This window comes from Mus caroli, unplaced genomic scaffold, assembly GCF_978045245.1.
Source record: "Mus caroli unplaced genomic scaffold, Mus_caroli_1 scaffold_9, whole genome shotgun sequence".
Lineage (NCBI taxonomy): Eukaryota > Metazoa > Chordata > Mammalia > Rodentia > Muridae > Mus > Mus caroli.
The window spans coordinates 111,738,830-111,766,087 of NW_028227264.1; the positions used below are offsets into that span (position 1 = coordinate 111,738,830).

Sequence of the window (27,258 nt, forward strand, 5' to 3'; positions counted from 1 at the left end):
TGACATAAATCAAAGGTAATTTTCACTTCTTTTTAGTTATTTCAGGATAAATATTAAAGAGAATGCTCTGTCCCAAAGAGTGACAACTATAAAAACACTTAACAACTCAATAAACAAGAAAAACAAACAACAAACAAACAAACAAATAAAGGTGAGCTGAATGTTAGTAACATGGGAAGAAAGATGGTTTCCCCTTCCAGGGGAACTCAGATTTTTTTAATCACTCAACACAGACTAATGTTTGATCAACGAATGATCACACCCTTTGGTGTCACAAGTCAACTCTAGCTAGTGCTCAATTAGTCTTGTGAAAAACATGTACTCATTTAATTTTAGTCTGTCTTTGGTCATTCGGTAGACATTTATCATGCATTTTTCTTCCCGCTTATTGCTTCTCCTTCTCTTCTCAATTAAGAGCCCTCCCTCGATCCTTAGATTGGCAGGTCACAGGGGTGGGCTGGCGCCTGCGCACACTGGCTTGTCCGCCAGTGACCATGAAGGCCTCTCTGCCTTGGTCTGTAGTATGGCGTGCCCAGTTGAATTACGTACGGTTAAGAAGAGTTCTGAAGCTGTGTGAACTGTGGCTTCTATTGGTGGGCTCAGGTTTGAACGCCAAACTTCCGCTTGAAGAGGATGTAGACTTTATCAATGAATATGTGGGTCTCCATAATGAGTTCCGAGGCACGGTCTTCCCCACAGGGGTGAACCTGCGCTTCATGGTGAGGCCAGAAAGCTGTTTCTCAGGCCACGTTTCCAGAGCGTGGGGAAGAATCTCATTTGAGTTTAAAAATACATCTTTTTAAATGTAGCCATTACCTCTCTGATACGTGATCAGTTCCATTGTTTTGCAGAGAACCAACTGTGGGAAAAGTTGGGGTACTCCCCAGGGGTGCAAATTTTAAGGCACACCAACTTAGAAATTGTGTGGGGTTTTTTTCATTTTTTTATTGATTATTTTATTTATTTACATTTCAAATGTTATCCCCCTTCCCAGTCTCCCCTCCACAAACTCCATATCCCCTCTCTCCTCCCTCAGCCTCTGTGAGGGTGCTCCCCAACTCCTGCCTCAGAAATTGTGTTTTAATGCAACTGATTTTCATACTTTAAGAATCAATATAATCTTATCAAAGATCCTTGGCTGTGAATCAGTAAAAAGTGAGGCTCCTGGGATAATTCAAATATAAGATCAGATCCTATTTTATTTTATTTTCCACTGTAAATGTTTTCACACTAATTCTGACAAAAACAAAAACAAAACAAAAAAACTCGTTTTGTTTGTTTTTTCCTTTTCTTCCAGTTTTCCAGATTTCTGTTTGTTTTTATGCCTGCATTGAATTTTCACTAGTTATGTAGCTAATTGGGTATTACCAGGATCAGAAGGTGTTAAGTCTGGGAGATTTCATATAATCTATAATTTCTAAAGCCAAGGGCAGCAGGACTCTTAATTCCTGGCCAGAGTAATGAGACCTGAGATATATCTGGCCTTGGGAGGACATGTGACTCCAATTAATTATCTCATTAATTGGAGATTTCATGATTTCCATTAAAAATGATTGCAAAAATCTAGCAAGTAAGAAACCCTTTCTTTATTAGTCTGGTAAGCAATTCTAATTCACCTTACAAATTACATGAGACCTCCATCCCTAGAGATATGTCTTTTCTGTCTTGAGGATTAGTTCCTTCACAAAAAGTTCTGAAGTAAGACTTTAAAGATATAACGTTTAAAAAAAAAAAAAAAGAAACACAGCAGTTATTATTGTCAACAACAGGGTCATATTCAGTGAACACCAGCAACGTGTTAGTGTTGTGTTTTGGATATTTTCAATCATTTGGTAAATTAATTATGAAATGGGATTTTGTTTTCATGTTAATTTTATAATATTCTATTACATTTAATTTTTTTTACTGTGTATGTATGCACACATGTACAGGCACATACACATGCACAAGTGCAAGCCATGACAAGCATGTAGATATCAGAGGACAACTTTCAGAGTCAATTCTGTCCTGCCCTGTGGACTCTGGGGACGTAACTCAAGTGGACAGGTGCCTTCAACAGCAGAACCGTCGCTTAGAACCTGATGCTACTTTTGGAAATGCTCCTTCAGTTGGCAATCTGTTTCTTGTTCGCTTTCTCTGTCTTGTGTGGTCAGTGTTTCCTCACTGTTGGGGTTCAGGAATCGGCACACAAACCATATGAACAGTGATCTCATGCAAAAATAATTCAATGCACACCCTAGTACTGGTCAAAACATGGATATAGCTAGGAATTATCTGAACTATGACAATGGATAACTGAACTATGACAATGGATATCTTTTTCTGTCTGCTTATAAAGGGAAAACTTCGATGAGCTTGTACACAGGGGCAGTAAGTGCTGCCAAGAGGTCAGCCGTGACTCAAGATATTTTAGACATAACAGTTAATATTTACCTTTGATTCAGTGGGTCCTGCATAAAGCTTTGTGGGATTTCTTAAGATTAAAAACCTCGTACAGGACATTCAGAAGAGACAGAACAAAACTGGGTATGTGGTCAGCATGTCCTATCTCTGAGCCAAGTCACTTCTCTGTGTCAGTGACTGGCAGGCCTGTTACAGCAACAATATGAAATAGCAGGCAGGCATGGAAAAAAATGGCTACAGCTATTCTTGGGGGGTGGGGGTGCTTCAGACCATAATGCTCATATAGTCCTATTTACTGAAGATATGTTTTCCAGCCAGCATTTTGTGTTTCCTTCTCCTTGTTATTCTTCCACCAAATCTGAATTATTCCTCCTCTTAAAAATGAGTAAACACAGTGGTTTCTGACACAACCTTTGCAAGCTTTTGTGATCTCTAAAATGCATGTTTCAGTAAAAAGAAGAATAGAAAACATCAGGCCTGTGAGCTCACATCATATAATTTAAATTTGAAAAGGATTCATTTTAGGTTTAGCTTCAGGCTCTACCCTGCATTTACTTGTTTTCGTTCTAAATTAAAGTTGGTGTGAGTTTTGTCTCAGTCATTACTTTCCTTTTTTTTTCCTCTTCCTTTCACTCTTTCCAGTGCTTTACTTTCTGCCCCTCACCAGGAAAGAGGAAAAGAGGAGAGCTTAAGAAGGGAGATAAGAGGGAAGATTAAAACTGTAAGAAGTGATGGCAAAGCAGGTGGGAGAGTGGAGAGGCAGGTATGAAAGACCAGAGTATCTACAGATGCCTTCTCTCATTGGGTGGGTTGTCTGTCTATTGATAGTAAAAGTCTTAAACTTGAGGTTCTAAAGATGGCTCAATGGTTAAGAGCACTGCTGTTCTTGCAGAGGACCTGGCTTCAGTTCCCAGCCCTGACAAACTTCTGTAACTCATGTTCCAAGGGCCTGTAACACCCTCTTGTGGCTGCTTTGAGCATCAGTCATGTAAACACACATGCATGTCAAAAACACATTTCTAAAAAATTTTTAAGAGACTTCAATGAAATTTTCTCCTTTTCCTTCGTGCATATGCTTTTAGTACTGTATTAGAGAAACAGTAGCCAAATCCAATTTATGAAGTTCATCTTCTATGTATTCTGGAAAAAAATCATAATTTTAGGTCTTACAATTAGGTCTTTGATTGATTTATGATTAGTTTTTATATGGTATAAGATAAAGGTCTAATTTTATTCTTTTGTGTGTGAATATGCAGTTTTCCCAAGGCATGTTAGAAAGTATTGCTGTTTGTCAATTAAATGGTCTTGGCAGCATGTGTAGAAACCACTTTCCTGGGTGTGCAGGAATTTATTTCTAATCTCTTTCAGTCTTCCAAGCCTCTGAGTTTATTTTCTTTCAGGACTCTATTATTATTATGAGTGTATTCAATGCCCCTTAAGGGTCTGAATTGCTTTTGGTGGGGGTCACACTACTTTACAGAATACTTTGTGTTGAGGCATCTTAATATTAAGTCTCCCAGTCCCTGGCCATTGACATCACCCTTTTAATTAGTGTCTTCGTTGATTTTCTTCAACAGCATTCTGTGGTTTTAAGACCAGTTTGGATAAGGTTATTATCTTTTAATGTTATCATGGTAGAATTATTTGCCTGATTTTTTTGTTTAGATTGTTCATTGTGAATGTACAGAAACGTATGTAATTATGTATGCTAATTTTGAGGCCTCCTGTTTTACTCAAATCATTTCTAAGTTTCCCTGCACTTAAAATATGTCCTTTAGTGGTTTGCTCTGTCAGGGAATAAATAATAAGTCCCAGATTTCTGATTCCAAGACAACCTTCTTATGCTATGTGCATGTGTGTACATGTGTGCAGGTGTGTAGGTTTGTGTATTTTATTCATTGTATAGAGAGAGACCAGAGCAGGTCATCCAATATCTTCCTCTAATGCTCTCAGCGCTATTCCTTTGAGACAGTCACTCTTAGTGAGCTCAGTTTATAATGCTATGCTGGCAGCCAGCAAGCCACAGAGATCTGTCTCACTTTTCCCCGTCTGCCCCAACACTGGTTTCCTCTATTGATTTTGCCATTTCTTCTATTCATTAACCTAACACGTTCCTAAAATATAGTCCCTAAACTCACAGCATTGGAACTGCCAGTGAGCTTGTTAGAAATCAAAGTTTTCAGGCCCTCCGTGATCCTCCTGAGTCCCAAATTCAAGTTTGGAGCCCACTAGTCTAGCCTATATTTTAACATGAAGTCATACAGATGATTCTGAAATGTACTGACATTTGAGGCCCCTTGGTGTTCCTTTTTCCTCGTGTTAGCCTCATGAACCTCTCCTTTCTCTATGCTTCAGTGTTGACTGGACTGCTCTTGTGCAGATCTTGTGCTAGCAACCGTAGCTTCTATAAGTTCATAACTACAAAGATCCTGTCATGTCCAGAAGACATTATTCACAGCAATCGTTCCCCTCTCTGGCTCTTAGAATCTTTGTGTCCACTCTTTAGCAATATTCCTGAGCCTTGGGAGTGAGTAGGTATGATACTGATGTTGTATTTAGTACTGAGCCACAGTGCTTTGTGCTCTGTGCTTTGGCCAGCTATGAGTCTGTGTTAACAGCCAATCACACCTTATAGGAGTGATGAAGTGTAAGAGTTGTTGAAGTCTCTAGGTATACGGCTAACAGTTTAGAAGGCAGCTTGATATTATGTTTTCTAGCAAAGCAATAGTAATAGGCTTCTGGCGTTCCCACTGGCTCTTGTGTGTTGGTTAGCTTTCTGAAAATTTGTCAAGATTTAGAATCATTGAAGAAGATGAACCTCAGTTGAGAAAATGCCTCTGTGAGATTGACCTGTAGGCAAATGTTTGGAACATTTTCTTGATTAGTGACTGATATGGGGTGTGTCTCCTCTGTGCAGGTGGTACCAAGTCATATAAGAAAGCAAACTGAGCAGGCCATGGGAATCAAGCCAGCAAGCTTGGCCCCAATTCCATGGCCCCAATTCAGTTCTTCTTGCTCTTTCCTGACTTGAGTCTCTCCCTTGACATCCCTTTATGGTGGCCTTTAAGATGTAAGATGAAATCAGCCCTTTCTTTGCTTAGGTTGGTTTGGGACATGGTCTTTATCACAGCAATATAAAGCAATCTAGAATAGCCAAGTTTACAGTACCAGACATGAGTTGGTTACCCCCATAACATTCATGCTATTATTATACAAGAGGACATATCTTGTCCTACTGGACATTATTGTAGTTTACAGGGTTCACAACTAGGTTAGAGTATTGATGACTTCTCTTAACCAGCAGCCTACAGTGTGCCTTGAGACACTATAGAAGCCTTCTAGGAGGAGGCTTCTAGGCCAGCACTAGCTTTATTCATGTGTGATGAATGAAAGTGTGATGTGTTCAGCAGTAGGATCTTCACATCAAGGCCTGGTGAGTAAGGAAGAGAACTAGCAATAGCCTGTAATGTGTGTGTGTGTGGTGGGGTCCCAGTTGTCAGATCACCGACCCAGTGTGGTGCCCCGTATCTGGCATAAGACTCTGTTTGATCATCTATGGCTCCAGGGTAGGAGCATTACCCTCAAACTTACTCTTTTATAAGCTTCCTATATTTGTCCTCATGTTTCTGTTTCTGTATATGTATTATGTATATGTAATACTTTCTTACCTCAGGATGGGATAACTAAATTTATCAAATAATTTGAAAGAAGTCTGTGTAAAATGGCTAAAAGAGAAATAAGCACTTACATAGATTAAATATTCCTTTTTTTTCCATCTAATTTACCTTCTGTAAGACTTTTTATGTAGTAGTTTATGAATTTAAACACTACCATGTGTTTAAAATATTCCACATTTTAGGATTAATGGCAAAGCAATGGAAAATACTTGACCTTTACAGAACTTTCAACTATACTGATGGCTTTTAAATAGTGACAGACTTGTATTGCTACATACATAGTTTTTAGTATGCTTCTGTGTCCTTGCTACTGAGTCACTAAATTTTATTAACATGTAAACCGTTATCGCCCAAGATAAAGACCAACTGTCAAACTGGGCCATTTTATTTTCCTTTACAACTTAGTAAGTACTTGGTGACTGCACACGGGGCAAGGCTGCTCAGTGGTTCAGAAAGACCCCAGTGACGGTGTTTTCCTGACAGGGTGTGGTCTTCAGTAGTGAGTGGAATGACGTGTATGAGTGACTGTCAGACCAGCAAGACCGCATTTATGCACCCGTCGTTCTCAGGATTGTTGGTAACTTGGGCGTACTTTCCCCAAATAACCTTGCCTCCTTGTGTCCCAAGGCCCAACTCGCTCACATTCACTTCAATAACTTTGGTGATCACCCCCAGGGTTGTATATAATGGGGATGATGGATTCTTTTTCACATCGAGAATAGGCAGGCAAAAGGTAGCTTCCAGCTCAGGGTGTGTTACATGGGCTTTTTTTTTGAAACATAGACCCATAGGCCTAATGAATCTTTCATATTTAGGTGGTTTTCTTGTAAAGCCATCACCAACAAAGCAGACTTTAGTAACCATTCTCTTCCATGTCTTCTTTTTCTTTTTCCTGTTCGAATAACTTTCAATACTTCTGTTTCTCCTTGGGCACGAACTTTGGGTAGAGGGACCTCCCATTTTCCTGCCTTTTCTTTCTGTTTCTGCTTAATCATGTTAGAATGTACTTTTGTTCTCAAGTGCCCCTCTCTGTCCAGCAGATAGGCGGGGACTGCTCCCTGCGGAGTCTTCTCATCCTCTTTCTGCTTGGTGTTTCTCTTCTCATGCATCTTAATAGTCTTTTTCATTTGTATTTTCTTGGCATGGTGCTGCTTATGGTAGAACTTATAGAGCTTACCCTTCAGGCCAATCTTTTTTTTTTTTTTTTTGCCTTCTTTGAACATTCATGGGCCTCCCGACCTTCTTTCTTTCTCTTTTTCTCATGGTAGTCCAAACAATATCCATATCGTTTGCGGTGCAATTCAATATATTAATTTTGTGGCATGATAACAGCCGCAGAGCACTGGTCTGCGACCTCCCGGGTCTCAAAAAACTCTTAATTTCTGGATGTCAGTGGTCCACGAGCCTGCCTCGTTCAACCCGGGACGTGAAAGAGAGATTAAATATTCCTAAAACTCCTATAAATGCAGAAATTGATCCAGATGGTTTTTTGAGGTTTGGTTAGCTTCTGTGTTTTTTTGGCAAATTAATCTAATTTAATAAGGCTTTAATAGAAAGTATCATGACCTCCAAGTCATTAGTTTTGCCTTTTCATCACATTAATTAAAGAATTTAAAACCAGAAAGCTTAAAGATAGTTTTATGATTGTTTGAAATGGAAAATGACAGTTACAGGTAAGCTTAAAATCCCACAGTGGTCAGGAGGGACCATAGAGAAAAGTGTCATGCCTGTCTTGCCTGTTAACTTATTCATGAAGCTACAAGTAACAGCGAGGGAGCCCATGGTGTAAGGACTGTAGAGCTATGGGGAAAATATGCACCAGGGATGCAAGATTAGAAATAGATACCCAACAATGGAAGTGGACTAGTGGGCTTAAGGTTAAATTAGACTGTATCAGGCACGCTGTATGAGGGCCACTATAGTTCTCAGCCTCTTGCATTTGTATAAATGTAAGCATTCTTAGGTTAAGCCCAGATAAAAACGGGTTTCATCTCCCTCTGCAAAGTAGCGACTTTCGCATATATAGTCGTAATGTTGTAGTACCGTCCCTAGTCTACTGCATCAGCATTAAGTATAACACCGTAAGATTCCTCTTCCACTTAGGCTTACAGGTCCAAAAAGTTTATTGCATTTACTATATAATTTTGGCTATTAAGAAAAATTCAAACCTAGAACAAAGACAAGAAAAGATACAATAAATGTAATTTCCTGCTATATATCATTCATGCATATTAAGTGAAGCATATACATTTTAATTTTTTAAGGTATTTTGTTTTGTGACTGTTTTGATACTTAACATGCATATACTATAACTGTGAGTGGCTACTAGGAAAATAACTTGAAAGCATGTCTGGGTTTTTTTTTTTTTAATGTTTAATATGTTTTCCTAAAAATAATTTCCAAAATCTTTTTTTTTGTGAAATTTTATCTTAAAACTATGACAGGTTAAGTTTTAGATATCCATCCAAGATTGTCAACTTGAGCTCTCTGTAAAGTAAGGAACACTTGTAAATAGACAGACTGTATGAAAGGTATAAAAAACAAGAAGGATATATGGTGTGGGACTCACCCCATAGACTCACTGTGCTTTGCACAATAGGTAAATAATAATTTTGTTCTAAAGTAAAAAGACTAATTACTACAGATGAGAAAGGAGATCTTAAGATAAGAATGTAATGAATATAGAAAGTTGTCAGAAAGCTTATGTGAAGAAGAATTTCATGCGTGCCATAAGTTAGAGTGTACTTGGATATATTTATTGATGTTTTATAAATGAATTTAGATGTCAAAAGGTCTGGACAGATATTAGAGGGTGTGAGTGTCTGAGTATGAGTGTATGGATGCATGTGTAGGTGCATTGTGTGAGTGCATGATGCTTGTATGTGTGATGGTTGTGTAGATGTGTGTGTGTGTATGTCATGTGTGATGTTTATGTGTCTGTATGTCTGTGTGCACATATATGTGTAGTGTGTGTGTGTGTGTGTGTGTGTGTGTGTGTGTGAGCGAGCCCAGAAGTGCATGTCCATACAGAGAGAAGAGGAAATTGTCCAATGTCCTCTCTGCTTTACTCTTTAGGACCAGGTGCTCCCTGATCTAGTGTCCTGTTTTCTCGGCTGGGGTGGCAGGCAGCAGGTCTTCACAATTGTCTGGTCCCTACCTCCTCAGTGCTGGGAATACAGCAACATGAGGACCAATTGTATATTGACTTCTACTTTTATATCTGAAACTAGTATTTTATATATAATGAATGCTCAATAAATAGCTATTAGATGGATATTTTACTTTACTAGGCACAAAAGACAGAACATGAAAAGTGTGTATTCTGATCAAACTGTATGTAAGCTTATTATATTATCCTGAAAAGGTTATATGAAAGATATTAGAATAATTAGTTTAATCTTTCACTTGACTATTTCGATTACAGACATACTAATAACCTTCTGTTTTAGGAAGCAGTCATCTTTTTATTGATAATTAGAAAACAAGTTTGTTTGTTTCTTCCTACAAATACTGCCCAGGAAAAAAAAAAAAAAACCACATAAATAATACAAAGTTGGTCTAGTTCTCCCTAAGGGAATAAATGCCAAGAAAATAAACTAGAGCATTAAAGCGACATATTTTTAATTATTTTGTTTCTCTGCTTTTGCGTGTGTTTCCTTTCAGACTTGGGATGTAGCTTTATCGCGTACTGCCAGAGCATGGGGGAAAAAATGTATGTATAGCCGTAATACTCATCTAGATAAACTCCATGAATCCCATCCAGTATTTACTGAAATTGGCGAAAACATGTGGGTTGGTCCTGTAGACGACTTTACTGTAACCACTGCCATCAGAAGTTGGAATGAGGAGAGGAAGAGCTACAGTTACTTAAATGACACTTGTCTTGAGGACCAGGACTGTTCGCATTACATTCAGGTAACTGATTTGTACATTGTGATTAAATCAGTAGGCTTCTCAACCGCTTCACCTACTTTTCTGTTTCAAATTTACAAGCTCGAGTGATGAAATGATTCCCTCTACATGATAAAAATTTTAATCCTGTCTGTGTCTTTAAAAGCCCACCACCACTCTATCCATTATGTGAATCATATAAGAATAGCCATTGTCTGCATACTTCAAGACCAAGGAGATTGTTCAGAAACTAGTGCACAGTAGAGATGGAAGGAAGGCTTTTTTTTTTATTAGATATTTTCTTCATTTACATTTCAAATTTTATCCCCTTTCCTCATTTCCCCTCCGAAAACCCCCATCCCATTTCCATTCCCCCTATTCACTAATCCACCCACTCCCACTTTCCTGTCATGGCATTTCCCTACACTGGGGAATCGAGCCTTTGCAGGACCAAGGGCCTCTCTTCTCATTGATGTCCTACAAGGCCATCCTCTTCTATATATGCAACTAGAACCATGCGTACTCTTTGGTTGGTGGTTTGGTCCCTGGGAGCTCTGAGGGTACTTGCTGGTTCATACTGTTGTTCCTCCTATGGGGCTGCAAGCTCGTTCAGCTCATTGGGTCCTTTCTGTAGCTTCTCCATTGGGTAGCCTATGCTCAGTCCAATGAATGGCTGTGAGCATCCACTTCTGTATTTGTCAGGCACTGTCAGAGCCTCTCCAGAGACAGCTATTTCAGACTTCTGTCAGCAAGCACTTGTTGGCATCCACAATAGTGTCTGGGTTGGGTAACTGTATATGGGATGGATCCCCAGGTGGGACAGTCTCTGGATGGCCTTTCCTTCAGTTTCTGCTCCACACTTTGTCTCTGTAATTCTTTCCATGGATGTTTTTTCCCCCTTCTAACAAGGATCGAAGTATCCACACTTTGGGTCTTCCTTCTTGAGCTTCATGTGGTCTGTGAATGTTTCTTGGGTATTCCAAACTCCTGGGCTAATATCCACTTTTCATTGAGTGTATACCATGTGTCATTTTTGTGATTGGGTTACCTCACTCAGCATGATATTTTCTTGTTGCATCCATTTTCCTAAGAATTTCATGAATTCATTGTTTTTAATAGCTGAGTAGTACTTCATTGTGTAAATGTACCACATTTTTTGTATCCATTCCTCTGTTGAAGGACCTATAGAAGAATGCAAATTGATCCATTAGTATCTCCTGTACAAAGCTCAAGTCGAAGTGGAAAGGCCCTCCACATAAAACCAGATACACTGAAACTAATAGAAGAGAAAGTGGGAAAGAACCTTGAGCACATGGGCACAGGGGAAATTTTCGTGAACAGAAAAACACTAATAGCTTATTCTGTAAGATCAAGAATTGACAAATGGAACCTCATAAAATTGCAAAGCTTCTGTAAGGCAAAGGACACTGTCAATAGGAAAAAACAGCAATCAACAAATTGGGAAAGGATTTTTACCAACCGTACCTCCAATAGGGGGATAATATCCAATATATACAAAGAACTCAAGAAGTTAGACTCCAGAGAACCAAATAACCCTATTAAAAATGGGCTATTCTCAACTGAGGAATACTGAATGGCTAAGAAGCACCTAAGGAAATGTTCAACAACCTTAGTCATCAGGGAAATGCAAATCAAAACAACCCTGAGATTCTACCTCACACCAGTCAGAGTGGCTAAGTAAAAAGCTCAGGTGACAGCAGATGCTGGCAAGTATATAAAGAAAGAAGGACACTCCACCATTGCTGGTGGGATTGCAAGCTGGTACAACCACCCTGGAAGTCAGTTTGGTGGTTCCTCAGATAATTGGACATATTACTACCTGAGGACCCAGCTATACCACTCCTGGGTATATTATATACCCAGAAAATGCTCCAACATGTAATGAGGGCACATGCTCCAGTATGTTCATAGCAGCCTCATTTATAATAGCCAGGAGCTGAAAAGAACCCAGATGTCCCTTGACTGAGGAATGGAAGGAAGACTTTTAAAGAAAGTGACTTGCATCCCAACACCCCACAGATCAGCAGACAGACAATGGGGCTTCCAGGCTGACTTCCAGTGTTGTTTCCACAACTTCAGGGCTCCCCTCACCCTCCAGGAATTCCCAGCCACCATTCATTTTCCATACTTACCTTTAGTGTTCCACACAGAACTATAAAGAGCTCAAACTCCACCAAGAACAGCAGGCCTTGCCCTTTTACCCACCCAGTCTCAAAACAACACAACCCTATTAGTTTTCTTCTGTGAACATTTATGTCAGAAATCAAAGACTTCTGGAATGAAGTTGAATTTACTGGAAATATAACATGATTTTCTCAGTCACCTTATATTGTATTTCATGTAAAACATAATTTGAAGTTTCTTCATGTTTTTTACTCTACTCTTTGCTTTCTAGCAAATGGATTCTTCAAAGAGGATCAGGGTTTTTTGTTGTTGTTGTTTTGTTTTGTTTTGTTTTATCAGTTTTTCCTTCCTTCAGATAGGAAGGAGAGCCTCCTTACTCTACCTTTCTCCCCTCCTGATAGGATGTTGCTTTCTGCCCTGTAATTCTAGCCACCAAGACATTCTTGTTCCCAATATTGGACCTGCTAGACTTTACTTCCACTCTTATATTTTGTTATCTTATTTTTTATTTTTGCAGTGGTTGGAGTTGGTCCCAGGCCGCACACATTACTAGACAAGTGGTCTACCCTCAGATTTTGTCATTGTTGTTTTGGAGGCATTTTTGTTTGTTTGTTTGTTCTTTATATTGTTGTTGTTTCGATTTTCTTTTTTTCTTTGTTTGTTTGAAACAGAGTATCTTTCTCTGTATATCCCTGGCTGTCCTGGAACTCTACAGATCAGGCTGGCCTCAAACTCACAGAGATCTGTCTGCCTGTGCTGGGATTAAAGTTGTGTACCACCACCAGCTGGCCAGATTTCTGTCTCTATTCTTTAACATAGTACTATTATTTCTTTAAGAATGGAAATTTTAAAACAACTAAAGTTTGTTAAGAATTGAGTAGGAGACAGAAATGGCTCCCTTCCCCACAGGTCATGAACCAAAAGAACTTTTTCATTACTTGATATTTTACCAATATTCATATCAAACAGAATTTCTGGAATGCCTTTCATTACTGTGGTACTTTTTTTTTAAACCCCTCTAATTCAAGGTGGTTTTGTTTTAATTAATAATTAATTAATTTGTCTATATGTAGCAGATCTCTTCTTCATCTTTATTTTTAAATTTAATTTTTTTAATTTACTCACTTTACATCCCATGCATTGCCCCCCTTCCAGTCATCATCCTTCCCACAGTCCACTTCAGCTTCCCCCTCCCTTCCCCCTCCCCCTCCACTCCTCTGAGTGTGTGTGTGGCTGGATCTTTTTGGGCTTCTCTAATGAAAAGCTCTACTTTACTTCATTTTGTGACCCAGCTCCCTCTACAAAAGGGAAGGGAGCCACTGATGATGATTACATTTGCATCTTGCTTGGTTCTGTCTGTGACCCCGTTGTTCCATTTTCTCCCTTCCACTAGAAACTTCCACGTTTACAAGGGTCTTCCTCATCTCTCTCTCTAATATTCTTTCCTCATGCCAAAGACCTAAAACTTTCCAATCTAATCAGGCCTCGTCAAATTGCCTTTTCAGATATGACTTCACTGGTTTATAGCCCTGTCCTGGATCAGTGATCTTCAGCGGTTCCCCATAAGAAGATACTATGACAATATTTACATTAATACAGTCCTGGAAATGCTCCCTGAATCCACAACAGTGTCTAAATACAATTTTTGATAGTCTTTGAATTTAAAGTTTCTGTATGAATGGAACATAGTATTTACAGCACAAGTCCTTGTAAATAAACCTTACATTTCCTGTGACGTGTTTATTTCAGCTTGTGTGGGACAGTTCCTACAAAGTTGGTTGTGCTGTTACTTCGTGTGCAAGGGCTGGAGGTTTCACGCATGCAGCACTTTTCATATGCAATTATGCACCAGGGTGAGTGGTCTTAAAGGAATAAAAATTAACTGAGATATGAAAATAAAATGAGAATACTTCAGCTTTAAGTTTTCCTAACCTGTAATATGTTTTTGAAGCCTTTACTAACCATGAAAGCTTTAAATATACAATGTTAATAAAAGACTTCATAATGAAATATTTAAAATTTCATATGAAGTAAGTCATACTTTCAATTGGCTTTACTTACAAACTCTTTAATGGTTACCACCTATAGGAAGGAAGCTTAGCAGTTATAATAACTAAAGGAGCTGTTGTCAGGTTCCTGTTATTTTTCAAAATGGTATGTTCTCATATCACTAATAAAAGTTTTAGCCAGGCAGTGGTGGCTCCCGCCTTTAATCCCAGTACTCAGGAGGCAGAGGGAGGCGGATTTCTGAGTTCGAGGCCAGCTTGGTCTACAAAGTGAGTTCCAGGACAGCCAGGGCTATACAGAGAAACCCTGTCTCGAAAAACAACAACAACAACAACAACAACAACAACAACAACAACCCCCCCCCCCAAAAAAAAAAAGTTTTAAAGCTCAAGCTTGTGGAGTAAGAAGTGGTTTAGGCGTCCATCTGCCTTATAACATGAAGTACCTTGAACTGAACACAAGGTGGTTGTTTGGGCTAATACGAGTCCTACAAGGATGGATTAACATCAGGGCTAGATGAGCGACCCACTAGAAGCTTGAGTTTGTCCCCTTCCTCCTCACATGACTGTTTTCTTTCCACGTGAGCACCTGGTGCTTATGGCATGTGACTACCCCAATCCCAGTAGCCCGCATCTCTGAAATACTCTCTTTGGAAGTCCTAAGTTGTAAAATACTATTAGTAACAGGGCTATAATTTCCAAATAGGAAGCTCTCTTGACTCTACTTCTTAAGTAGAAACAAAGACTTGACTACCTTGGAACAAAGAGTATTCTGTGGAACTAAACCACGAAAGGGAAAGAGAAAAAAAGAAGGAAAGAAAAACAGAAAGGAGGGAAGGATGGCGGCGAGATAAACCTCATTGTTTACTGGTTGTTTTCCCCTAGATAAAGAAAATAAATGATTTTCTTAACTAAATCATCTCCTTAAACTAATTTAACATGGGTGGGGCCCAGGTGGGAATCCCTGCCCCCCCCCACAATAAAGTCTCTCAACGTTTGAAAATTAAATCTAAAAAAAAAAAGTTAAGCATGCAGACAACATTGTTTTATTAACATAAATTAATAGCATCATTAACATAAATTTAAATAACATTCTGTAACACAAAACCTGACTCTTTTCTTACTTCCTGCTTTTTTTCTAGAGGAGCCCTGACAAGGAGGCCTTATCAAGCAGGGCAATTTTGTTCTCGGTGTGGCCCTGGAGACCAATGCACAGACTACCTATGCAGTAAGACGAAATAAATCCGTAAGATGTAAGACTGGGAGAAACTAGAGTGGTTGACACTCCTTTATTGTGCTGTTAATATTGACTCCAACTCAGATGCTCTCACTATATTATCAAAGCAGTGTCACCAGTTTCAAACTGCAGTGCCTTCTCTGCTTTCCTTAACCCCATTGCTCTCCCTTTAAAAAAGAAAAAAAGAATCCCAAACTAAGGAAAGAGTTATTCACAGGTAACTTTTTGAATAGTTGTCAGTTTCACAATCACTTCCTTAAAGAAACGAATTATTTCAAAGTATCCACAAAAAGATAAAAATAGCAAAGTAATGCATTTAAGAAATCTTTTCTTATTGCTCTCAGTCTCCTGGCTTGTCAAACACCAGATTTGACACCTCAGAGGCAGGCAGTAAAGGGAGTTAGCAATTGGGGTCATGGAGATAGCAACCAACGGGGGTGGGTGGGGGGTGGGTGAGGGTTGGGGGGGTGGGGGGATGGTGCATGACAGCACTAGGTGATTTACAGAGTCAGTACTACTGACAGAACAAAACAGAATTATCTGGGGCTGGCAAGAATGCCTAGCAAGAATCTAAACTTTTTAAATGTTTACGTGTACATACACTTAAACAGACAGACTTAGACAGACAGACGGACGTATATACATATATACATTGGTGGATGGGGAAGAGGCCCAACAACCACACTTTATTTCTCCTGTCTGCCCTTGTATACCTTCTTAGACAAAAGATTTTCTTATAAAACTCCTTCATAGATAAAACTTTACACAAAAGGGGAGTTACAGAAGAATGTTGATATTAAGTTCAAAGCAGTGTGTCATTCTATAAGCTCATTATAAGTTCAAAGCAACTGTTTCACATGGCCTTGCTTTATCATGGCACACACCTGTACCCCATCCTTGGACCTGACCTAGAATAAATGCTTTTTCCTTGATTACAAATCTGTTCCAAGTCTGTTTCTCTTCTTAGTGAAATTTATGGAAGCTCATTGTATTTCTTATGATGCAGCCTTTACTTACTATCCTATGAGGAGGGGCACATTCTATTCTTGATTCTAACTTCTTATATCTTTCTGGCAAAGCAACTAAAATTGTATCCTTAAACTTTCTTCCTAAAATTATTTGAATCAAATCAGGAATATCATAAAGTAATTAATTCAACGAGCATTAATTCATGAAAGTTCATCTTCATGTTGAACAGAAAATTTGCCCAATAGAGTGGGCTGATGCCCAGGAACCATTAGGTTATGTAATTGTGTCAGGAAAGGCATATCAGCATGGAGAAGGAATCCTGGGATAAAGTCTCTGGGCTGTGCCTCTTCAGAGTGCACAGCCATGCAAAACAGTGGGCCATCTCTAGGAAACTCACTTGCTTGCCTTTCCTAGATGGCATCTGTCCCTGGGGAGGTAATTCCTAAAGAACTCAGAGAAAAAAATTCGAAAGTGTGTCTGATTAATTTTTCTTCTACTTCCTCCAAATATAAGAACCCAAAACTATAACTGCAGCTGGAATATAAATAGTAAACATCATGAACAATAAAATCAGAGTATATTTTACTTTTGTGCGAAACAAAAGAAAAAAGAATATTTCTGTTCAACTCATCTACAATGACTGGTACTTCTCTGCGTTAAAATTTTCAGTACCTTTTTCAGTAATAACTACATGGATAGTTAATCTTTCATTCTATTTAGATTCAGTAGTTGACTCCTTCAGTTAGGATATAAAGATAACCTTACTTTCCCTCCCAACCCACAGTTGGCTTATATTATCCACAAATACCTTGAAAATATCATCACTGAAGAGTTTTTTAACTATACTTAAAATGATTGAAGAGCTGATAGCCCACGTACAGAGTATATTATATCTACACAGCTCATCTATTGTGTCTGCATCTTCTTGGCTCTTCATTCCTCATCTTCTGTCTTTCTTCTGGCATCATTTGTTTCTTAAATGAGGAGGTCATCTCAGTAATTCCTTATGGACCCGCTAGCAATCAATTCTCTTCTAGTTCCTCCAGCTGGAGACGTCTCTGTTTCTGCTTTTTCATTCCTAAAAAAAAATATATATATATATTTCAACTGCTGGATGACAGAATTCTGAAGGAGTCTATTCATTTTACTGCTTCAAAAATACTGTAATGCCTCCTTCTGGCCTCTATGGTTTCTGATAAGAAATCCAGTTAGTTATTTGTGTTTCTTGTCCTGTCCAGCCGGACTCAGTTATCCGTGGGAGACCTCAAACCTGGGAGAGAATGGTATGGGAAAGAAAAGAGGAGTGGAGACCAAGTAGAACATTCCTATCAAGGTCTCCATTTATTAGGCAGAAACACTGGGTTTTTAAAGCATACATCGAGGGGAATAGGGAAGGGTTGAGGGGGAATTAACAAAGAACAAAGAAGTGGGCATCAGGGGACATGAGGGCCGAAGTCAGACTCCAGGCGGCGGGCACTCTGTGTCTTATCTCCAGAATTCAGATCTTCCTTAACAGCCTTGGGTGTCAGGCGGGGCTCAGCATGTAACTCATGTCCTTGGATGTCATGGGAGTCAGGAAGAGATAAGGAAGAGGGGACTATAATTCAGCTTTTACTGCTTCGGGTGCCAGGAAGGGAACAGGGAGAAGGGAGTGATGACCCGCTCCTAGCACAAGGCCATTTGGCTTGTCAGGGTGGGAGACTATGAAAGGCTTTTGCTCACGGTATGGTCTCCAACAGTTTCTTTATAAGGGAGATTTTTGTCCTAAGCCCCAGCAGTTTGGTTATAATGTTCTGAATGTGGGTTGCTTTTAGTTTATTCTATGAGTTGTACAGTCAACTGCTTTAGCCTATAATTTATGTGTACATAGAAAGTCTTAAGCCATGGTCCTTCCTTTCCGTTATTTTTTCCATATCGCTTCACTAGGTCTCCTTCTGGAATTTTGTGTGACATACATGGAGGAGGTGTTGTTATTCCCCAGTTGGCTCCTTGATGCTCTTAAGACTTTTTTGCCATTTGAGTTTTTCCTCTTTAGAGATCTTGGGTCATTTCTGTTAATCACCCTCCCAATTCATGATTATGCTGTCATCTCTAGTTTGTGATACATTAGCATTGTGGTTTTGTACTCCTCAACTCTTAAAATTTCCATATGGTTCCTTTGTAAGATATGTTTTCTATTTATCAGCCGATACATTCTGCCTTATATTTCCTTTCAAGGGTGTTTCCTAATAATTCCAATATCCGTTTAATCTTGTCATTGGTGATTATTATGTACTTTTTTCTCATTTGGGTTGAAAATTTTGTGGATGAATGATAGCCTAGGACTTGGAATATTTAATTATAAAGCATTTGTTCTTTGTTTAAATTTGATGGAAATTAAAATATAATTACATCATTTTCCTTATCTCCCTCAAGTCCCTCCCATGCTGCACACCCTGCCCTTCTTAAATCCAAGGTCCCTGATCTCTTTTTCCTTAATTGTTTTATAAATTTTGTGTGTTCCTAAATACATAAATACAATCTGCTCAGTCTATGTGTTACTTGTATATATATGATTTTAGGACTGATCACTTGATATATGATGAAGATATTTGAGGAGAATTTTCTCCAAAGAGCACCATTTTCTCCTGCCCTCCCTGTTCCTTAATCACATGTAGTTCTTTGTCTAGTGTTGGAGCCCTGTAATTTTCTCCCCTCCATGTCACATGTTTGGTGTCATCCTTGTCCAGGTCTTGTTTAAGATGGTTCTGTTGTTGAGACTTCATAGGTATAGCTTCCTTGAAATTTCTAAATGAAATCTCACAGCAGACATCATTTTTTTTGTCTTGCTCAAGGTATTAATGACACTGTTGGTCATCAGGGTTATTTTGCCATGCTAGTCATTGTTGTAGTTCATGGGTATCATCTCTGGGTAGAACTGTTGGTGGCGTCCCTCCCTTGCTCTACTGCTGGTGCCTTCTGGTACCTTGAAAGCTAGACCTCAGGAAGGATGCTTTCATGTTAGAAGCAGCTTGGGCCCTCTGGATCTTGTGCCTGAGAATCATGGTGTCTTTGGCAATAGGAGGTGCCTTCAACTGCTGGAATACAAGCAATGGCAACAGCAATAGTCTATAATATTTTGGAAATCTCTTGGACTCCACAGAAGAAAGAACTCATAAGAGAACTTCTTAGGCCTGGAATTGGGAGTTTTCTTAGTCTGTGGCTCTTGTGGAAGCATGCCCTGATTAGGTCCAGGTCAGAATTTCCAAACTGGTTTCTTCTGTGAACTGTTATTCTGAGGCTCAATTTCTGTCTTTATAATGCTCTTCAAATCTATCACCAAAGTACAGACCTAGTCAATAAAAGACCAATGGGAAACTCTTTATACATTAGCTGAGTTCTCAACATCTTTAACATTCTATTTGGTATTAGATCAGTAACAAATTTATATGCCCCAAAGTCACAAACACAGTTGAGGTGTTGTTGTTGTTGTTTTTTTTTTAATTGCCTTTTATTTTGTTTGTATATTTGTTTATCACAGGATCTCCCACTATGGCTTAGATGTCCATTTTCCAAGGACTGGTCTATGCCACCACATCCACCAAAATTTATAAACTCTCTTCCTGTTTTCTTCCAAGTACATACCTCTTTGAAGTCTATCTGGTACCTTCCAGTTATAGAATCCTCATTTATGTTTGAATCACATTTGAGGTCAAAGCAGCAAGCAAATAGATCTGCTCACGAAGAAAACAGAGGGGATTGGCCTAAATGCTTGAAGCTAGAAGTCAATCTTGTGAAGAAAAGTCTCCTCCTCCAAGGATTGGCTTGACTATTCTCATTGCCTCTCTGCTGCTCCCAGGCTGTTCGGGAAAGCTAGGGCATAACTGAATGGAGAAAAGCCTCCTCCCACATAATGTCCCAGCAATGAAAACACAACACAGTTAATAGGAATACATGCTGTGTGCCTAGACTGGATAAATCTACGGCTACACTGCCATCTTCCACAGCTTATGAGACCCCTTAGAACTTGCAATTTCTCCAGGCCTTGTGCTTCTGCTCCACTTTTCTTCTTCTGCCTCCTCCTTTGCATTCACTCCCTCTTCCATTTTCTCCTACTTCTCTCTCTCACCTTCTGCTCCACCCTTCCTTTTATCTGCCCAATCATCAGCTCTCCTTTATTTTACAAATTAAGGTGGGAAGTAGGTTTACAGGAAGTCACCTGAGTGCTGACTCATTCCTTGTTCTCTGAAACCACTCCCGGGAGAACAGAATTAACATAAAATTTAATTAGCTCCAGGGCTATCCACATCAAGGTAAAACTACATGGTAATTTTTCTACATTCATTGAATACTGAGATTCTTCAGTCAAAGCCAAAGTACTCTCCAGGGATCTGCCTGTACCACAGAGTCCACAGACTCAGAGGCAGTGTTGAATTTCAGGGGGGGAAGTACATGAGATGTGAAAGCTGACAGCACACCACCACCAGTTCATTGGCACTTTGAATCCTGGTGTTCTCTTGCAATCTGCCTTCAGAGAGTTGTTCATCAGAGCTATCAGATTGCTGGCCCATGAATTCTGTCCTAGATGTATAGTTTTATTCAATGATGGGAAAGAAAAGTTAGAACATGTTTCTACCAGAACGAGAACTGGAAGTTCAGTTTCTAAATAGTGATTAAGGTTGACTCCCCCTTTATCTTTAAAAAATGTTGAAAACACAAAAGGAGAATAAATAAATTTCCTCTTCTTTAGAGCAAGGAGTCATTTCCCACATCCTCTATCTGTATTTACAAATCTCAAAACCAAAGAAACACATTTTCATGGTGAAAACTTCTGTTCAGTTTGTTTATGAACAGAAGTTTTCACCATGAAAATGTGTTTCTTTGTGAAAACTTTTGTTCATAAACAAACTGAGCTGGGCGGTGGTGGCACACGCCTTTCATCCCAGCACTTGGGAGGCAGAGGCAGGGGGATTTCTGAGTTCGAGGCCAGCCTGGTCTACAAAGTGAGTTCCAGGACAGCCAGAGCTATACAGAGAAACCCTATCTTGAAAAAAACAAAAAACAAACAAACAAAAAACCTGAAAGAAAAAAAATGATCATATCATTAGATGCTGAAAAGGCCTTTGGCAAACTACTACAACATCCCTTTTGTTAAAAGTCTTGGAGAAATCAGGAATTCAAAGCACATACCTAAACATGAAGCTTAAACAGCAAACTAGCAGCCAACATCAAACTTAATGGAGAAAAACTTGAAGCAGTCCCACTAAAATCAGGGACAAGAGAAGGCTGCCCACTCTTTCCGTATTTATCCAATACAGTGTTCAAAGTTCTAGCTGGAGCAACTAGACAGCAAAAGGAGGTCAAAGGGATACAAATTGGCAAGGAAGAAGTTAAGGTATCACTATTAGAGATGCTATGATAGTAGACATAAGCAACCCCCAAAAAAATTCTACCAGAGAACTTCTATAGCTGATAAACAACTTCAGCAAAGTGACTGGATATAAAATTTACTCAAACAAATCAGTAGCTTTATTTTATAGGAAGCTTAAAGGATAAACAGGCCAAGAAGGAACTTAAGGAAATGATACCCTTCACAATAGTCACAAATAATAGAAAATACTTTGGTGTGACTCTAACCAAGCAAGTGAAATATCTGTATGACAAGAATGCCAAGTATCTCAAGAAAGAAATTGAAGAAGACATCAGAAAATGGAAAGATCTTCCATGCTCATAGATTGGTAGGATTAGTATAGTAAAAATGTCAATCTTGCCAAAAGCAATCTACAGATTCAATGCAATCCCCATTAAAAGTACAACTTAATTCTTCACAGACATGTAAAGAACAATTCTCAACTTCATATGGAATAACAAAAAACCCAGGATAGTCAAAACAATTCTCAACAATAAAAGAAGTTCTGGGGGAATCACAATCCCTGACCTCAAGCTGTACTACAAAGCAATAGTGATAAAACCTGCATGCTATTTGTACAGAGACAGACAGATCGATCATCTGAAGACCCAGAAATAAACCCACACACCTATGGACACTTGGTCTTTGACAAAGAAGCCAAAATCATTCAGTGGAAAAAAAGAAAGCATCTTCCACAAATTGTGCTGGTCTAACTGGTGGTCTGTATGTAGAAGAATGCAAATTGATCCATATTTATCACCTTGTACAAAGCTCAAGTCCAGGTAGATCAAGGACCTCCACATAAAACCAGATACACTGACTCTAATGAAGAGATGGTGGGAAAGAGCCACCAATGCATTGGCACAGGGGGAAGATTCCCGAACAAATCACCAGTGGCTCAAGCTCTAAGATCAACAATTGACAAATGAGACCTCATGAAACTGGAAAGTTTCTTTTAGGCAAAGGACACTGTCAATATGACAAAACAGCAACCTACAGATTGGGAGAAGACCTTCACTAGCCCTACATCCCATAGAGGGCTAATATCTAAAATATACAAAGAACTCAAGAAATTAGACTCCAGAAAACCAAACAACCCAATTTAAAAATGGGGTACTGGGCTAAACAGAAAATTCTCAACTGAGGAATCTTGAATGGCTAAGAAACACTTAAAAACAATGTTCAACATCCGCAGTCATCAGGGAAATGCAAATCAAAACTACCAGGAGATTTCATCTCACAAAAATCAGAATGGCTAAGATCAAAAATTTAGGTGACAGCAGATCCTGGTAAGGATGCAGAGAAAGAGGAACACTCCTCCATTGCTGGTGGGACTACAAGCTGGTAAAACCACTCTGGAAATCAGTCTGGAGGTTCCTCAGAAATTGGAAATAGTTCTACTTGAAGACCCAGCTATACAACTCCTGGGCATATACCCAAAAGATGCTCTACCACAAGGACTCCACTCCACTATGTTCATAGCATCCTTATTTGTAATAGCCAAAAGCTGGAAACAACGCAGATGTCCCTCAAATGAAGAAAGGATACAGAAACTGTGGTTCATTTATGCAATGGAGTACTACTCAGATATTAAAGATGAGAACATCATGAGTTTTGTAGGCAAATGGATGGAACTAGAAAATATCATCCTGAGTGAGGTAACACAGCCCCCAAACATGCTATGTGCTCACTGATAAGTAGATAATAGCCAAAAAGTTCAGAATACCCATGATACACTTCACAGACCATATGAAGCTTAATAAGAAGGAAGGCCCAAGTGTGGATACTTCAATCCCATTTAGAAGGGGGAACAAAATAATCACCAAAGGCAGAGGAAGGGAGGGAACCTGGATGGGAGAGGGGAAGGGGGAGGGGAAAAGTGAGGCAGGATTAGGTATGGGAGGGAGACAGGAGAGAGAAGCCCAGAGGGTCAGGAGAATGCATAGAAAAAGGTAGCAGTGGGGGATAGGGGACAGGGGAAACCTCTAAGAATTTCCAGACACTAGGAATGTGAGAGGTTCCCAGGACCCAGTGAGAATGACTTTAGCCGAAATGCCCAATAGTGGGGAGATGGAACATAAAGAGACCACCTCCAATAGATAGACACGGTCCCCAGCTTAGGCATGGGGTCACACACTCATCTTCCAAGTTCTTGACCCAGAATTGTTCCTGTTTATAGGAAATTCGGGGACAAAAATGGAGCAGAGACTGAAGAAAAGGCAATCAAGATACTGGCCCAATTTGAGATCCATCCCATGTGCAGGCACCAAACCCTGACACTGTTACTGACACCATGTTGTGCCTGCAGACAAGAGCCTAGCATGGCTGTCCGTTGAGTGGCTGTACCAGCAGCTGACTGAGACAGATGCAGATCCTTAACAGGCTACCATGGGACAACTAATTCAGACCCCCTCAGAGCTCCCAGAGGCCATGCCACCAACCACAGAGCACATGTGGGCTGGTCTGTGGCCCCTACTACATATGGAGCATTGGACACCTTGTCTGGCCTCAGTGGGGAAGGAAGCACTTAATCCTGTAGAAACTTGATGCCCCAGGGAAGGGGGTGCTAGCAGGTATCTGGGTGAGGTGGGGAGCACCCTCTCAGAAGCAAAGGGGAGGGAGGGTGGAGTGAAGAACTCATGGGGAAGGGACCAGGAAGGGGAACAACATTGAGAATGTAAATAAATAAAATAATAATAAATGACATAATTAACCCAGATGTGATACATACTTTTAGTTCCAGCACTCAGGAGGCAGAGACAGGTGGATCTCTGTGAATTTGAGTCCATCCTGGCCTACAAAGTGAGTTTAAGTACAGCTAGAACTGTTAAACAGAGAAACCCTGTACAGGCTGGAGAGCTCAGTGGTCAGGTAGCTCATGAGATAGAATACCTTCCAGCCTCCACAGGCATCTGCATGCGTGCATACACAAGTATCACATATAAACACACGCACACAATAACTCAAATCTTTCCTACAAAAGCAGATGATATATTTATAAACAAATCAAAATTTGTTTAAATAGTTAATAAAATACAAATATAAAACAAGAATGTAATAAAGAAAAACTCCTGGTAACAAGTGGAGAAATGTGCCAAGAAAGCATGCCTTGTGACATTCTTGCTTCTACTTAAGGACCAATAAATACACATGCATCAGGAAGAGAACCTACACACCACATAGTCAAGAATTCTTTTTTAAAACATGTTCTAATATAGGAGTCGCCACGTAAAATATAAAGGACCAGTAACAAAATGTTAAAATACATCAAAGGTACAGCAGAGTTCAGTTCATATCCAAGGACCCTCAAAGATAAATTCTACATAACACCTTAGAGATAATATCAATGCCAGACAAAGCCCCCATCAACCCTGTGTCCTCAAGTGGAAGTCAAGAATGATTGGTTAGGAAGGGGTTCAGGTGGGAGGGACTGGGAGGAGCAGAGACAGGGAAAACTGAAAACCAGGTGCATTGTGTGAGAAAAGAATCTATTTTCAATAAAAGGAAAATAAGATGATTGACCCTCTCCACCCAATTGAGCAGATGAGAAGGAGTTTGTCTCCTTTCAAATGTAATTATGACATTGGAAAAAAAAATAACTAAAAATCAATGAAGCCCAGGTGGTAGACTTAAGCTGGCTGTCTCAGAAATGAAAATGGACCACCATGAAACATAAGAATCACAAGAGAAATTAGTAAGTTCACATTAATTTTGGGGTAGCACTGTGGAGAGAGATGGGAGAGCTGCAGTGCTGTACATGGTTAGTGTGGGAAGGACCTCAAGAGCGTAGAAGTTCCTCAGCTGAGTGGCTCAAAAGCTGAGTACTTCTGAGACACCAACAGCACTAGAATCCATATCTGCTTAGTTCTGCGTTTCTCTAGCCAACCAGACTGACTTCTATTTAGTTGTATTTATGTGTGGCTACTAGCTGGAGCAGACATCAAAGACTATGATAACCTTAGAGCAATGGTTCTCAGCCTTCCTCATGCTTTGACTCTTTAATACAATTCCTCATGTTGTGGTAATACCAAGCCATAAAATTATTTCATTGCTACTTCATAACTGTAATTTTGCTGCTGTTATGAATCATATGATATGTAGGATATCTGATATGTGACTTCAAAAGGGTCACAACCCACAGGTTGAGAACTGCTGCCTTAGATTTTGCAAACATAAAGAAATGGTGGTACTACTATTGGGAAAATTTTTATAGAAGTAGAAAAAAATATGTATTTATAGTCTTTATCTTTCTTTCTAGGTAACACAGTTCGTGATGAAGCTACATGTATGTATTACTATCTTTTATTTTCTAAAAAAAATTAACAGTGTCACATGAAATCTAGCTTTCTTCATTTGCCTCTCTTTTTTTTTTTTTTAACAGACTACCAGTTCTGGTACCCACCTTGGGAAAAGCCCCGCCCAGTCGTGTGTAATCCAATGTGCATATTTATCCTCTTCCTGAGAATGGCATCTTTGCTGCTATGTGTCATCGTCGTTCTGATAGTACAGTCTAGGTTTCCAGTTATCTTAATGGAAACTCCAACGATAATTTCAGCAGTGGAGGAAGGGAAAACTGAGGAAGAAATAGTGATGGAGGAGAGAGAGGGAGAGGGAGAGGAAAAGAAAGAGGAAGAGATGCTGGAAGAAGATGAACAATAGGAAGAAGATAACCCCAGAGGAAGGAGAGGAAGAGATGCAGGAAGAAGATAACTCAATAGAAGACAAAGGCCAACAGGGAAAAAAAAAATCCCAAAATGTTGAAAAGTAGAATGCTGAACTTTAAGAACAACATATGCAAACCTCAATTCTATTTTTCATTCATTTTCTATACTTATTTAATAAATTTACATTGGAAAATAAAAACAGTGTGAATGCAAGGCTTGCATTGTACAGAAAATATTAAGCTCTTAAAAACACAGGGAATGGATAATAGGAGCAGCAACAACAGCAAAAGGATGCCTTAAAATTTTATTATGGTATCTGATAAAAACAAGAAATAATTCATATTTCTATCTCTGTGTAGAGTTTTTTTATATGAGTTTAAAAGTATCTGAAGTATTAAGTTAAATGAAATTGTCCATATAAGACACTAAGGACCACTCTGAGTTTAGAATAGCCATTTGATAAATATTAGCTCATTTTTATTATTACTATTATAGTTGTTGGTAGTGGTTGTATTTTACATGTGGTATCAAAACATCAAATGTTTTTTTTTATATTTTATGTATACTTGTAAAATAGTTTACTCAATACTATTCCCTTGTGTCAGAAGATTTATAAATGTAAATTCATCAGAATTTCTCTAATATTTGTCAAGTAGGCCCAAGAAATGAAAAACAATCACTCATTGTAAGTAAGCAATATAGCTGCTTCTACATTTATATAATAAAGTAGATTTCACGTTACTCAGTATGTACAGTAGAATTTTTTGTGGGCAAAAATAAGTTGACATATGAATAGTAATATTGATCAATTCATTGAATAAAATGTTAGCCTGGCAAAATACACAAAATGGTCTCAAATCTGTTCTTATAAAGTCTA

The 27,258-nt window shown here is 39.1% G+C and overlaps 1 protein-coding gene and 1 pseudogene across 2 annotated transcripts; one reads left to right on the top strand and one right to left on the bottom strand.

The window, feature by feature from the left end:
- The first annotated feature begins 494 nt into the window (after positions 1-494).
- Positions 495-27,141, top strand: Glipr1l2 (GLIPR1 like 2). 2 transcript variants are annotated; one of them, XM_021174728.2, is made up of 6 exons: positions 495-719; positions 9,744-9,995; positions 13,866-13,969; positions 15,265-15,350; positions 25,976-26,002; positions 26,099-27,141. In XM_021174728.2, the coding sequence occupies exons 1-6, from the start codon at positions 495-497 to the stop codon at positions 26,374-26,376; spliced, it is 972 nt and encodes a 323-aa protein (XP_021030387.1). In that variant the 3' UTR covers positions 26,377-27,141. The 2 variants fall into 2 exon arrangements, with proteins under 2 accessions (XP_021030387.1, XP_021030388.1); XM_021174729.1 differs by having other exon boundaries at positions 15,265-15,375; positions 26,099-26,135.
- Positions 6,609-7,404, bottom strand: LOC110303595 (ribosome biogenesis protein NSA2 homolog pseudogene; annotated as a pseudogene).
- Positions 27,142-27,258: the final 117 nt, after the last annotated feature.